The 15,827-nt window shown below is 42.0% G+C and overlaps 1 protein-coding gene across 4 annotated transcripts in view; it reads left to right on the top strand.

Moving 5' to 3' along the window:
* CA5B (carbonic anhydrase 5B) overlaps window positions 1-15,827 on the top strand; it is a 133,051-nt gene that overhangs the window by 46,174 nt on the left and 71,050 nt on the right. The window contains exon 2 of one of the 4 annotated variants that reach the window (XM_077888849.1): window positions 3,910-3,979. The exons of the other annotated variants lie outside the window; for them this stretch is intronic. Coding sequence (XP_077744975.1) covers window positions 3,950-3,979 — 30 coding nt within the window. The 5' untranslated portion in view covers window positions 3,910-3,949. The remainder of the gene's footprint in view (window positions 1-3,909; window positions 3,980-15,827) is intronic. 4 annotated transcript variants of the gene reach the window in all.

The raw sequence follows: 15,827 nt of genomic DNA, 5'->3' as shown, positions 1-15,827 counted from the left end.
GTGGAAAGAACAGAGCCCTCTCTAGACGTTTCCCTTCGCTCCAACTTTCCATCTTTTCAGAGCTAAGATAGCTGGCTCCTAGATAGGCTATCTTAATTTGGAAAACAAACATCACCCCTTTCTATCTCTGGTGAACAAAGGATGCCCTTCCAAGGGCCTCACCTGACTCTCACCTGCACAGATAAACATCCGGGGAGTGCTTCCACTTCAAAGGGAATCCTTTTGGTCAGCCCTAAGCTCTGGTGGTGGTGTAAATTCAAAGTTCATGATACAGAACAGTGCTGTCCAATGGAGCATTCTGTGATGATACAAATGTTCTACATCTGCACTATCCAACACGGTAGCCACCAGACATAGGTAGCTATTGACCGCTTGAAAGGGGGGCTAGTGCTGATGAGAAATGGAATGTTCTATTAATTTCTGTAGACTATCGAGGCACCTGGGTGGCTCAGCTGGTTAAGCATCTGCCTTTGGCTCAGGTCATGATCCCAGGGTCCTGGATTGAGTCCTGCATCAGGCTCTCTGCTCAGCAGGGAGTCTGCTTCTCCCTCTCCCTCTGCCTGCAGCTCTGCTTATTTGTGGTGTGTGTGTGTGTGTGTGTGTGTGTGTGTGTAATAAATAAGATCTTAAAAAAAAAAGAAACATGTGACTAGCAACTACATTAGTCAGTGCTGCTAGAACACAGTCATTAAGAGTTTCCTGCCATGAACTAGATCTACTGGATTATTTCTCTCACCCTCAACATGGCACCTTCACAGTCGCTGTTGTTATAATTATCTTACACATGAGGGAACTGAGGATCCGGTGTTAAAGGCATTGGTGGCAATGGGAGGAAGGGAAGGGGTGTCACTTGAACCCTGTCTCCACCACACTGAACTGCACTGGGTCTTCACTGGTCATCATCGGTCAAAACTGAAATTGCAACAAAGCCTCAGAGATGCTCTGAGGATTACCATAATGAGCAGAAGACAGTCTCCCCTAGTGGGCATTCTATGGATGCCAATAGAAGCCAAGCCCCCCCAGGCAGGTGGATGTCGGGGCTTTCCTCTCTACCACACTGCCTCTTCCTGAATTCAGTCCCCAAATTCCACCTTGTTGCTTGAAAACCAGAATGGAAAAAATGAGATTGGGTGACCCTGATGTTAAATAGAAAACTTGGATTTTCAAAGCAGCCGTGAGAAAAAGATCAACAACTACACTTCTGCAACACTTTGAGAGTCCTGTCATTTCCCCCTCCTAGCTGGGGTGATATTTTAGCAGAGAGGACCCATTTCTGTTTGGGAAGTCCACCTGAGGAAGCTTCTCTCCTCTCCCTCATCTTGGTGGCAAGGGTACAGGGTCAGGAAAAGTTGGATTAGAGGGAGAGGTGGCCAAAACTTAGGCCCATCATTCTAGCAATTTCACTATTAGGTGAAATGGGAATTTCCCAGAAGGGAGAGCTCACATAATTTACCCCTGAAAACGAAGTCAGACTAGATGAAGTTATTTTGGGAAATGTTAGACTAGATAAAGTCCTCATGGGAAGCAAAAGCCAGTAGTTGGAGATTATAACAAAGCTAATTATTTGCATCAGAGAACAAAGCCATGTTAAAGACAAATGTGATTCAGCCTCCTTCTAGCCTTAAACTTCATAAACATATCAAACGTTTCTCTTTTGCTCTTGCTTAATCAGTTATGTGACTAGGATTGAAGACAGTAAAATGCTGAATTAAGCCATTTTGGGAAAAGAAGAAAATATCTTCCCTTTTGAATTATGATTTCCCAATGTTTGTTGTATCATTTTTTAAAGGTAGAGAAAAGAACAATGCAAGTCCTTTATAGAAAATAACGGAGACGGGGGATCCCTGGGTGGCCCAGTGGTTTAGCACCTGCCTTCGGCCTAGGGTGTCCGGGGATGGAGTCCCACATGGGTGGGGGGGGGGGGGCTCCCTGATGGAGCCTGCTTCTCCTTCTGCCTGTGTGTCTCTGCCTCTCTCTGTCTGTCTGTCATGAATAAATAAAATATTTTTTTTAAAAAAAGAAAATAACAGAGAAGGCAAAAGAGAAAGGTAGAAACCACTTGTAATTCCATCAGCATCACTGACCATTGTTAATGTTTTTCTAAATATTTGGAACATATTTTTCTTGGTCTTTCTTTGCGTGTGTGTGTATGTGTGTGTGTGTGTGCATAAATACAGATAGGTTTCTTCTTACTAAATAACTGGAAGTAGAACTGTAGGTACCAAGGGCTGGGGATAGGAAAATTGAGGGAATGGGCAGATGTTGTGTAAGGGTACAGCCTTGCCAGTGGAACATAAATAAGTTCTGAAGATCTAATGTACAGTGTAGTGATTATAGTCAATAATAGTGTATTGTCAACTTCAAAGTTGCTAAGAGACTAGATCTTAATTGTTTTCACCACAAAAAAGAAATGACAATTATGTGACATGACAGAGGTTTTAGCTAATGCTATATTGCAATATATCAATGTATCAAATCACTACATGATACACCTTAAATTTACACACAGCTATACATTGATTATATCTCAGTAAAACACCGGGATTGCACTATTATGAAACTTTGTCATCTTCTCCCTTGAACTTCATAGTATATTTTGAATGTATTTCCACATCATTAAATGTTCCTCTATGATAAAGTTTTAATGATTGCCTAATGTGTTCATTTTATGGGCATAATCACATGCTTTTAAAACTAATTTTCTTTTTTTTACTGTAATAAAAATACTGTGATAAATATTCTGGAGGCTAGCAATTTTCTGCTCATTTGTAACAATACCTTCAGTATAAAATCTTAAAATTTAAATTCTGGGGTTCAAAGTTATGCAAAACTGTAAAATTTTGATACATGCTAATTTCTTTTTCAAAAGTATTATATCAGTGTACATATTTTCTGCAGCATAAGCATGTTCATTTTCCAGCATCCTGCACCAGATACCATGGTCCTCAAAAATCTTCTGGCAGTACACACGGAATAGCAGTGTATGAATACTGCTTTGATTTGCAATTCTTTGTTTCATGTAAAGGGGAACGTTTTACATATTGAACAGCCATTTGTATTTCTTGTAAATTGCTTATTTGATCCTTGGCCCTTTTTTGTGCCAAAGTGTTCATTTTTCTCAAATTTTTTGTGTTTGCACATCCTTTGTCAGTTATTAGTTCACCCCTTCAATTTTTTTTTTTTTTAAGATTTTATTTGGGATGCCTGGGTGGCTCAGCAGTTAAGGGGCTGCCTTCAGCTCAGGGTGTGATCCCAGGGTCTCTGGATCCAGTCCCACATCAGGCTCCCTGCATGGGGCCTGCTTCTCCCTCTGCCTATGTCTCTGCCTTTCTCTGTGTGTCTCTCATGAATAAATAAATGACATCTTTTTTTTTTTTTAAAGATGAGAGAGAGACAGAGAACATGAGAGAGCGCACATGAGCAGGGGAAGGGCAGAGGGAGAGGGAGAAGCAGGCTCTCTGCTGAGCAGGGAGTCCAATGCAGGACTCCATCCCAGGACCCCGGGATCATGACCTGAGCCAAAGGCAGAGGCTTAATCGACAGAGCCACCCAGGTGCCCCTCTTCCCTTCAATTTGATATATAATTTTGGGCAGCCCGGGTGGCTCAGAGGTTTAGTGCTGCCTTTGGCCCAGGGCATGAACCTGGAGACCCAGGATCGAGTCCCACGTTGGGGTCCCTGCACGGAGCCTGCTTCTCCCTCTGCCTGTGTCTCTGCCCCCCTCTGTCTCTCTGTGCTTCTCATGAATAAATAAATAAAATATTTTAAAAAAATAAATTTATGATATGTAATTTTCCTGGAAAGCAATCCTATATTTCATATTATGTAAACATACTTCAAATTCTTTCTTTTACTTTTCAACAATAATACCGAGCCGATGATGAGATGTTCTTGTTTTGTCTCATTGTAGTGACACTATCAGAATGGGCTGATGTAATGGTGGGAAAAACATGGACCCTTGTCTTCTTCCACAGGATCTTGTGAGTCATTTTAAATATAATGTATCTCTAGCTTACTAAAAATTCTTTTTATCAATAATCAATGTTGAGCTTTATCAATTGCCTTCTCAGTATCAGTATAATCATTGGGTTTCTACCAGTTGGTGCATTATACTAATACATTTCTTTACATTGATCCAATCCTTCTATAAACTCAGTTTGTTTATTTTTAACATGCTACTGGACTTATTTTGCTACTTTTTCCCCTCAGATGTTTAGACCTATTTTCATAAGAAGAATAGCATGTGGGCTCCTTTTCAGGTGCTAAATCTTGAAGATTCTCTTTTTTTGTCATTATAATATCACCTTGAAAATCGCGCAAAGATATTTCCAACATTTTCTGTGTATAGAAATATTCAAGGAGGGGCAGCTCAGGTGGCTCAGCGGTTTGGCGCCGCCTTCAGCCCAGGGTGTGATCCTGGAGACCTGGGATCGAGTCCCATGTCGGGCTCTCTGCACGGAGTCTGCTTCTCCCTCTGCCTGTATCTCTGCCTCTCTTTCTCTCTGTGTCTCTCATGAATAAATAAATAAAATCTTAAAAAAGAAAAGAAAGAAAAGAAAAGAAAGAAAGAAAAGAAAAGAAAAGAAAAGAAGAGAAATATTCAAGGGGCACCTGGGTGGCTCAGTTGTTGAGTGTCTGCCTTTGGCTCAGGTTGTGATCCCAGGATCCTGGAATCGAGTTCCGCATTGGGCTCCCTGCAGGGAGCCTGCTTCTCCCTCTGCCTGTCTCTGCCTCTCTCTGTGTGTGTATCTCATGAATAAATAAATAAAATCTTTTTTTTTTAATTTTTTTTATTTATTTATGATAGTCACACCCAGAGAGAGAGAGAGAGAGAGGCAGAGACACAGGCAGAGGGAGAAGCAGGCTCCATGCACCGGGAGCCCGATGTGGGATTCGATCCCGGGTCTCCAGGATCGCGCCCTGGGCCAAAGGCAGGCGCCAAACCGCTGCGCCACCCAGGGATCCCAATCTTTTTTTTTTTAAGTGAAATATTTGAAAAGCATAAAAATAAAAAATTTACAGGTAAATAATCTGGACCATGCATTTTTGGGGCAAGTTCTTTGAAAACTCCATTCCTTCCATTGTTTAGTTATTTCAGATTTAATACTTCTTTCTGAGTCCATTTAGATTCCCTACAGTTTCTGAGAAAGTCATTTCATTCATTCAGATTTTCCAGTATTTTCATTAGCTGTATAGACTATTTCCCCAAAAAATCTATATTTGTTTCCATGTTTTATATATTTGCTAGTGAATACATTAATTTTTTCTTATTTTCCATTAGACTTGCCAGAAATTTTGCTATTTTTTTTGGTATTGTTTTTTCAAAGAACAGGTTCTTAGATTTTTTTTTTCTATTCTTTCTGTGTTCTGATTTATCCATCTTATTTATATTTATCAAGTCCTTCTTCTAGTTGTTATACTTGTTTTGTTGTTCTGTTTGTAACTTTAAAAAAAAAGATTTTATTTAGTCATTCATGAAAGACACAGAGAGAGAGAGAGGCAGAGGCACAGGTACAGAGAGAGGCAGGCTCCATGCAGGGAGCCTGATGTGGGACTCAATCCCAGAACTCCAGGATCACCTGCTGGGCCAAGGCAGGCACTCAACCACTGAGCCATCCAGGCATCCCTGTTTGTAACTCTTGAATTGACTAGTAAGTAAGCTCATTTATTTTTAGTCTTAGTTAATAATGAAAATATCTGTGGCTGTGAATTTTCCTCTTATTTCTTTGGCCATGTGACATAAGAAGTGTAGACGTACAGTGATTTCATTATTATTCATTTTCAAAATAGTTATAGTTTTAATTTTTTCTGTAACTCAGTAATTAGAAAAGGATGAAATGTTTTGTACATTTCTAAGTTCCTTTCAAATTTAACTAAATATATATGTGTATATATCTTATTTTAAATAGCATTCTTATTAATCTGAAGTACATTGATGCATTTTTAATCTTAGAATTTATAAGAGGAAGTCTGTACAATTTACCCACTAATATCCAAAGATATTTCATTCATAACTTCAAATAAGCATCTAACAATATTCTTATTTTTTTAACAATATTCTTTTAAAATGAATCACAAATGAATACTGTGCTCATAGGGCAAATTTCCTTTTTTACAATAAAAGCAATATAGATGACTTTCATATTGTTTTAAAGCAGATTTATCGGGGATCCCTGGGTGGCTCAGCGGTTTGGCACCTGCCTTTGGCCCATGGCACGATCCTGGAGTCCTGGGATCAAGTCCTGCGTCGGGCTCCCGGCATGGAGCCTGCTTCTCCCTCCTCCTGTGTCTCTGCCTCTCTCTCTCTCTCTATGTCTATCATAAAATAAATAAATAAATCTTAAAAAAAAATAAAGCAGATTTATCATAATATTAAATAGCTATGAAATATACAATTTCTTAAGGTAGTAAGATTTTTATGTCAAGATAAAGCAAATTTCTGACTATGCACTGATGTACTCTTATGTTTGGATTTGCTTAACAACAACAAAAGACAATGTCAGATGTGCAGCCCAAAATGTCATGATTCAAAATGTCAACTTTTATAGGTCCAGTCAGGTGAATAGAAAGACAAAAGCTCAAGTGACAAATATGAGACACTGTTCATAACTTGATTTCAAATCCAAAGACACCATAAGTCACATATTACATAGAAAGTACTAAAAATAAATTAATTGTTAAATAGTGTTATAGAGGGATGCCTGAGTGGCTCAGTGGTTGAGGTATCTCCCTTCGGCTCAGAGTGTGATCCTGGGCTTCCAGGATTGAGTCCTGCATCAGGCTCCCCCCGGGGAGCCTGCTTCTCCCTCTGCCTCTCCCTCCTTCTCCCTCTGTCCCTGCCTCTCTCTGTGTGTCTCTCATGAATAAATGAATAAAATCTTAAAAAAAGATAAATAGCATCATGGAGATCTCAATAAAATAGATGGAAAACGGAACTGGACACTAGGATTATTGCCTCTCAAATACTATCTCTACTTTCTTATAACTTTTAATATCTTGCACAAATTTACTATGTACAAGTTTTAAGTAGTGAACTTTCAAAGGAGTCATCTTTATGTAATTTGCTTCATACAATGCTCATTTGAGCAGTTCCACATATAAGCCCAATAACCTATCAATAACAGTGATAATGATGACAAAGCAGTTTCAATCATTCTGAATATGTTACTATTTACTGCCAATGTTTGGAGTTTAGAGAACAAAGATAAAAAGTTGAGGTTACTGTTGCAATGAGCAATACAGAAGGCACTGTTTCTCTTAAGACAGGAAAAAGAAACTGATTTTTCTGTGTATTTTCATACTCCACAACACTATTGAAAAGCAGTTTCTCATACATAACATTGATCTACTGCCCTGGAGGGTAAATTAAATATGAAATCACATGGAGGGCAGCCCGGGTGGCTCAGTAGTTTAGTGCCTGCCTTCAGCCCAGGGCGTGATCCTGCTGACCCAGGATCGAGTCCCACGTTGGGCTCCCTGCATGGAGCCTGCTTCTCCCTCTGCCTGTGTCTCTGCCTCTCTCTCTCTCTGTGTCTCTCATGAATAAATAAAAAAAATTAAAAAAAGAAATCACATGGAAAGCAGACATATGTATCTATCATTCATTTAATTCATGCAAGATAACTTTTAAAAGTTCATAGCTCTGTAAAAAGCATGTGAGCATATGTATACTCCATTTACTTGCAATTAAACAAGAGGTAGTAGAGGTCAATGTCCTTTTTGAATTTTGACCCTGATTATTCCACTTAATTATCACAAACAGAAATTTATTAAACCTATAGGACTAAATCTACTACAGAAAACTGTGAAACCATTTAAAATATGATGTTACTCTGGTGTGCCTGGGTGGCTAAGTTGGTTAGGCATCCACCTCTTGATCTCAGCTCAGGTCTTGATCTCAGGGTTGTGATTTCAAGCCCTGTGTTGGACTCCATGATGGGCATTGAGCCTACTTAAAAAATAAATAAAAATAAAATATTATGTTACTCTGTACATTTTTATTTTATTATTATTTTTTACTCTGTACATTTTTAAAAGATTTATTTATTTATTTTAGAGAGAGAGATTGAGAGAGAAAAAGAGTGTGTGTGAGCATGGTGGGGGGGGGGAGGAACAGAGGGAGAGAATCTTCAAGTAGACTCCCTGATGAGCATGGAACCCATTGCAAAGGCCCAGTCCCAGGACCAAGGAGATCATGACCTGAGCCGAAACCAAGCATCGGAGGCTCAACCAACTAAGCCACCCAAGTGCCCCTGCACATTTTTATTGTTTTTTGGGAAATGTGTCTGGCTGTGACACTTTGAAAGAAATCAAGTAAAACCTTTAATCACTGAGTATGGAAACCTCTCATAAGGTAAAAAGGCTGCATTTTTTAAACTAGTGTCTCAATTATATTTAGCACCACTCACTAATTTTCTACAATAGAAGTCATAGATGTTTTTAAGATTTTATTTTTAAGTAATCTACTTTGCAATATGAGGCTCAAACTTATAACCCTGAGATCAAGAGTTGCATGCTCTACTGACTGAGCCAGCCAGGTGCCTCTAGGCCAACTGTCTTTGTTTGGTGGAGTGTCACTCTTTTCTTTTTTGTTTAAATTAATTAATTAATTAATCTATTATTTACTTACTTACTTATTTATTTATGGGGGGGGAGGGCGTGCAGAGACACAGGCGGAGGGAGAAGCAGGCTCCATGCAAGGAGCCCGACATGGGACTCTATCCCGGCTCTCCAGGATCACACCCCAGGCTGTAGGCGGCACTAAACCGCTGTGCCACCGGGTCACTCTTTTCTTAACGTAGCCACTCAAATAAATGTAGCACTGCAGAAAATACATAAACTCCCAGTACTTTTCCCTGATACAGCCAAGTACCCTGAAATTGTAGATTTTTAATCAAGTGTGATTCTTCATCGTTTAATTGGAATGAAATTGATGTATGTATATAATAAACAATTTCAAGAGACTTATAATAAATATCCCAACATTTCCAGAATACTTATAGAGGTGATAAAATGATTCTACTCTCTTCAAGCTGTCATCAGGTTAAGATACATACGGGGATAAAAGATTTTTGCTTTTATGCAAACCTATTATATTTTAACTCAGTGTTTTTTTGTTTTTTTTTAGATTTTATTTATTTATTCATGAGAGGCACAGAGAGAGAGCGGCAGAGACACAAACAGAGAGAGAAGTAGGCTCCATGCAGGGAGCCCAATACAGGACTTGATTATGGGACTCCAGGATCACGCTCTGGGCCGAAGGTAGAAGCTCAACTGCTGAGCCACCCAGGCATCCCTAACTCAGTGGTTCTTAATCAGGGGCAATTTTGCACCCCCTCCCCCAAGAACATCTGGAAATGTCTGGAGACATTTCTGGTTGTTAAGGTGTGGCCCTGAGGGACAGGGATGGGGACTTCAATGGCCTTCTAATGGGTGGGTAGAGACAGGGGTGCTGCTAAATATCCTACAATGCACAGGACAGCCCCCCACAACAAAGAGTTATCTGACCCTAAATGTCACTAGTGCCAGGGCCAGGGAACTCTGTTTTAACCTAATGGGGCCCCTTGCATTGCGCAGATGCTTTTGGGTAAGGGATCACATATTGCTTCCTAGTTTGCCAATATCAGAAACAGCAACTTAGGATATAGTATATTGGAGACCATATTTGGCAATGACACCTTGACAAATTGGGATCATTACTTTTATTGTTCACATGTACAAATAAATAAGTCACATGTCATACGCTGAGGAAAACCTCATAGCTGTATGTGTAGTAAGTGTCACCCTTGGAGACGCAGAAAAGATGAGCAACCTTCAGGACAATGAGGTAGGAGGCAGCTGAGGGCTCACCTCTTTCTTGTGGCCCCGGCGCCCAGTCATGCGCTCCAAACCCAATCTTGTTCCAGGGTCCCTGGACCACCCCCGGGGTCTGATCTCCTACCAGCTGCAACCCCCCCCCCCCACTGCCATCCCAACGAAGCTGTCCTTCTTGGAGCTTCTTCAGGGACCACACTGGTGACGTTATATTTTTCCCTCCCGGCTCCATGAGTTCAGGAACTGCTTTACAGGTGAGCTAGCAGCCGCTCCACCCCTTGCTGCTCCTCTCCCATCTGTTCCCAATGTGAACCCCTGGAACGGTGTGGAAGGGGTACACCTGAACCACATCTCCTGTACCCTTAAGTCCAGGTGTCACTTCCAGGCGGGCGCAATCACGGAGGTCCAGAACACGGTGGCATGAGGCCCACGTGGCTGACAGATGACTTCCCAAGTCCCCTTGGCCTGCTTCTTTCACTCCTGCAAATCCCTGGGCCCCGGCCTTCCCGCCTCCGCAGCCTCCCAGGCCCTGCCTGGCTGTTCAGGCCTGGTGGCGCCAGTCCGACGGGACCTTGGACAGCGCCCGGGCCCTGGAATGCCGCGCCCACCTTCCAACACCCTTCACACTGGCACTTACAGGGGAGGCATTGCCACCCTGAAATCTTCATCAGCACCCGGGGCCTGTGGCAGGTGGTCCACACTCCTGGGCCTCAGAGACCTGAACCCAACTTGGCTCTTCAGGTGCATCTACCCCGATGCCCCCGCCCCCCGCCCCACCTCCTGAGCCCTCCAACCTTCCAGTCCCTGCACCCAGCCCCATCTCACCTCTGTCCTTCGTATGCGTTTGTTTTCACACCTGCTTCCTTGAATTAAACACCGTGAGCCTTCTTTTCTTTTTTCTTTTTTTTAACCTATGAACGTCTTAGCCATTATTCCAGATCTATCTCAATGAACTACTTTGAGAAAATTCCCCTCCCCCCCTCTTTTTTGCTTTTTTGGTTGAGTTTTATGACTGACTTGTCCAATCTGCTAACTTTGTATTCTCTCCCTTTCCTGCATTCTCATAGTATTTATTTCACATTTGTATGTGCAGGTGTTGCCAATGTGATTTGCTTTTGTGTCCTACAAAATTGAAACTTCCTGGAGAACAGGGACTGTATTTGTTTCACTTTTTGCATTTCTTTTTTTTATTTTAAAGATTTTATTTTTTCATGAGAGACACAGAGAGAGAGGCAGAGACACAGGCTTCCTGTGGGGAGCCCAATGCGGGACTCGATCCCAGGACCCAGGATCACAACCTGAGCCAAAGGCAGACACTCAACCTGAGCTACCCAGGCGTCCCTCATTTTTTGTATTTCTAATGGCTCAGGAATATCTGTTGAACACAATTGAATTGACTAATCCTAATCATAAACTTGATTTCTATGAAGCCCAATACATTTTTTTTCTCATTCCTAGGCAGAAAAAACAAAACAGTTTCCAGGATCTATCATAAACAAGGCTTTGGAATATTTTTGTCTCCATCCTGATATTTTATGCTCCCTTTTAGGACAAGAAAATCTTATGAAACTGTGACAGTTAAAAGGCTCATCAAGTTTTGTAGGCTAGGGCAGCCCCAGTGGCTCAGTGGTTTAGTGCAGCCTTCAGCCCAGGGCGTGATCTTGGAGACCCAGGATCAAGTCCCACATCGGGCTCCCTGCATGGAGCCTGCTTCTCCCTCTGCCTATGTCTCTGCCTCTCTCTCTCTCTATGTCTCTCATGAATAAATAAAAAAAATCTTTGAGAAAAAAAAAGTTTTGTAGGCTAATTTTACAGCCATAACCATAATGAACTTTGACTTATTTGTCGTAGGCTAACATTGTCTTACTTCAATGAAAATGAATCACTACTGCTTGGAAACAAAAAATAGACAAACCGAGCGTAGTTTTGCCAACATCATCTTCTTAAAGTGGGAATTTAAAAAACAGTTTCTTCAATGAAATGCATGAGTGCCTGTGTGTCTCATCCTGTGAATGAAGACCAATAAATCATGAGGTTGATGTAGTAAAAGCGAGATGGTACGGAGCCTTCTGATATTTTCTCCTAGAGGTTTAATTATTTACACTGCTTCTTAGATGTTACCCGGAAAGTTTTTCATGGTCTGGACACATAATGCTTGCTTTTCTAGGCTAAAATCTTACAGCCTTGCACGAAGTAGGATTCAGTCTTTGATTGCCTATTGGGCTGCCTGCAGGAGTTTACCCAGAGGTCGTTAGCGCTGTCCAGATGTACTTCCTTTGCCAACCTTCATAACGAGGGAGAGGGGGCATCAGACCATGTACCACTTTGGCTGGAAGCTCTCATTTTAATAACAGAATCTTAAACCACCCTCCTCCTAGTTGATGTAGAAAGCATATAAATGAATATCTCAAAGCTTCTGCCCTTAAGTTTTGGCCAGCGAAAATGATCTTATACTTTCTTCTGTGTGAATAGTTAGCAGCAGCCCTTTAATGAGAAATGTTTCTGGAAGACTGTAAAGACCTCTATTCCTATGAATCGGAGATACTGGATTGGTTGTTGCTTGCAGCCACTCACTCATCCCATAGTGTTGATCAATCACAAAATGTTTTCCTTCTTCTTTCCTTCCTTCAGCTGCGAAACTTCCCAGACATTACTCAGGCAGCTACTATGAATGGATCAGAGTTGAAATGTGGGTTGAAACCTACTTGCCGTCCTGGGGAACAATAATCTAAATTGTACCATGGATTAGGCCAGACCATTCAGGACCTGTGTGCTTTACTTAGTTAAACAGGAAAGTTTGGGTATGGTTTCATGCATTGTGCTTTGTGACTGTAGCAATGAATTACATGAAAGGGGAACTGTGCAATTCTTTATGACACCTATGTCCCATTTAGCTCGCTACATAATCTTTATGAGAAATCAGGATTTCTTTTGGTACTAAAGATTGAGAAAGCTTTACTTCCCAAAATCAATCAAAGAAAAACCCTAGCTTTTATGTTATGAACACTGGAAAACCTTAAAATGGTTATCATTCTCTCTTTCAATGGGCATTCACAGTTTTATAGTCAAATCTCTGGCCTGCCTTTAACAAGGACGTTTTCCTCTGTGCTCACAAGGGGGAGGTTCAGGATCTAACTGCTTGTCTACTTGCTCATCTTATCACTAGCTGCACTGTTCTCTTTCTTTTCAGCTCCCCTTTCCTTGATTCCTTCAACTATTTCGTTTATCTAGCATTGTCTATATTTTCATAAGTTGCCTCAGATCATTTGTGGAAGAAGTAATCTCTTGCTAACTACATAAAAAGCAACTCAGTGGGTAGCCCGGGGTGGGGTGGGGGGGCTCAGTGGTTTAGCGCCGCCTTTGGCCCAGGGCCTGATCCTGGAGTCCCCGGATTGAGTCCCACATCAGGCTCCCTGCATGGAGCCTGCTTCTCCCTCTGCCTGTGTCTCTGCCTCTCTCTCTCTCTCTCTCTGTGTGTGTGTGTGTCTCATGAATAAACAAATAAAATATTTTTTTTAAAAAAGGGATATACATTCAGTGAAGATTTATTGAGAATTCATCGAGAAAGGAGCCCTAGTAAATATGACTAAAGTGGCTTCCTATGTTTTTCTGCCCCAAATGTTCCTGCTAATCAGATTAAGTAGGCCTGTCGTTATTGTCAAATGACAAAAATAATACAATTTAGTAACAAGTTTGATGTCCTTTATTCAAGGGAAAACAATACATGGATTAGGGAGTATAGTGCCTCACAAGCAGGGGAGCATTTTTCCCCATGGATTTCATGCAAGAGGAGTTTCATAGAGCATTAGTAGGGGCAGCCCTGGAACAGAGCACAATTGGCTAGGAAGCCAAGGATTTCTTTATAAGGCTGGCGGGTCCTATTTTCTAGAGTAAGGTAGGCTTGCTAAAACAGAGCTGAAGGATCGTGACTGGCATGGTCACCCTGGCAGATATTTCCCATAAGTGCAGGCTGACTTAGGTTTAGATTTGTGCTGTGGGCCAGGCCACCGGAGCATCATCCAGTTTGTGAGTCCCAGTATACAAAATAACGTTAGCATTACCAAGTCCTTTTCCACCTATCAATTCCCATAACACACCTTCCTTTACTCTCCAGTCATTTCTTATCTTCAAAACCCAACTTGGGACAATTTCAGGCTATAAGCTCCTTGAGGCTCATCAGTCACTGAACTATAGTACTTGATAAATATGGTTTGAGTGAATGAGTGACTGAATGGATAATGAAGAGGACCTTGGCCCCAGGAGTGTTCATTCTGAGACTTTTGGATGGGGAAAAAAGGTTTATATACCCTCTTCATTTTTTTTTCTTTCAGACTCAGAGTTGTAAATGGAGGGAGCAAAGCTAGCAGAGTGATCTCAGAGCACAGGGCTGCAGCCGGAGTTTCAGTGTAAGTGGGGTAATGTCAGTTCTGTCCCTAGACAGCCAGAGCACCCTGGGTGCCTAGGAAAGGTCTTTGGGAGGAGATATCAGGAAATGCAGGGTTGCTACTTACTCCCTGCATCTGTCTAGCATTTAAGGTCAGCTGAAGAACTGGAAGGAACAGGTTTTCCGGGTCACATTAGAGAACATGAAACTTGGCTAGAAGGAACACAGATTTAATGGACATGAACACTGTCTGGGAGGAATATGGTTCTGTGACCCATCTACAAGCTGGGTTCACCCACTGAACGACTACATTGCTTCTCATCAAGTCATGGTGTTTTGAGCTAGGAGAAACCTGAGGAAAGTTATATTTTAGACAAGGATCATGGGTCCATGCCCTCATTTCATTATACAGATGCCACTGGAACCAAGCCCTGGGGCCTGAGTAGGCTTCTCAGGACCTCAGCACTCCCCACCCACAGGCACTCTCTGAGGTACCAGGGACCAGGTCTTGCCAGTGGGAAGCAAAGGAAGTATGGCACGCACAGTAGGGTTGGTTGAGACAGAGTGTACCTAGCTTTCCTGGAACCGGATGGGCATGGCCATGGCAGGTTGCAAGGATGTGGCATGGGCAGAGAACAAAGGGATAGCCCAATTGAGAGGGGCATGGCTGGATGAGAGGGGCATTACCAGTGCGTGTGAATGGGGTAGAGCTATGATGGGAGGAGAGTGACCATTGACTAACACAGAGGCCAGCCTGAGGAGTGATCTTGGAGGGAGAGGAATGTTGAATGCAGAAGGGAATGTGTTAGGACTGAGCCCATTTGTCATGGCCTGACTGGTAGGGACATGGTGCAGGTGGGTCACAAAAACATGACCTTCAGTGAAGGTGTCTGGCAAGTTGGGTGAAGGCTCATTTATAACAGAGAATTAGAAGCAAGGTCCTAGATAGAAGTGTGCTCACAGCTGAGCTTGGAGGACTTAGCCTAGCCAAAAATAAGTGTATTGGGAGGTAGGAAGCAGCCAGGAGTGAATGAAAGGAATCGCCAGCGGTAGGAGTGTGATCTGAACAGGAAGTATTGGCCCAGTGGAGTCCAGAGACATGGCTTTGAAATGATAAGCATGGACATAAAGAATTACAGAAAAGTGTTGGGGCGACAGCCAGAGACCAGAGAGATGTGAGGGAGCGTAATAGAAGGGTGGCCCAGATGGACCACAAGAGTGTAGCCATAATGGGAGGGATATTGCTCATGCAGGAAGGTCGGGAGCAATGCAAGAGATCATTTATCTATACATCCCACAATACCTTGTCTTTCCCACAATTCCTCATCCCTCCTCAAGTCTCTATATCTCCCAGAATTCCTTGTTCTCACTCACAGTTCTCCATTATAACCCACAATCTTCCATTCTCCCCTACAATGCTTCATTCTTTCCCATACTGCTTCTTTCTCCCTCATAATTCTTGTTTCTCCCACATTTCTGCTTAATTCCATGTCTCTCCTGCAATTCCTGTTTTTTAACCATCCTTTTTTATTGAGGTATAATTGACATATAACATATTAGTTTGGGGAGTACAACATAATGATTTAATATTTGTATATATGGGGGCACCTGGGGGCTCAGTGTTTGAGCAT

The sequence above is a fragment of the Canis aureus genome, chromosome X (assembly GCF_053574225.1).
Source record: "Canis aureus isolate CA01 chromosome X, VMU_Caureus_v.1.0, whole genome shotgun sequence".
NCBI lineage: Eukaryota > Metazoa > Chordata > Mammalia > Carnivora > Canidae > Canis > Canis aureus.
The sequence above is the reverse complement of the archived record's forward strand: the minus strand, read 5'-3'. Positions and strand labels throughout refer to the sequence as shown.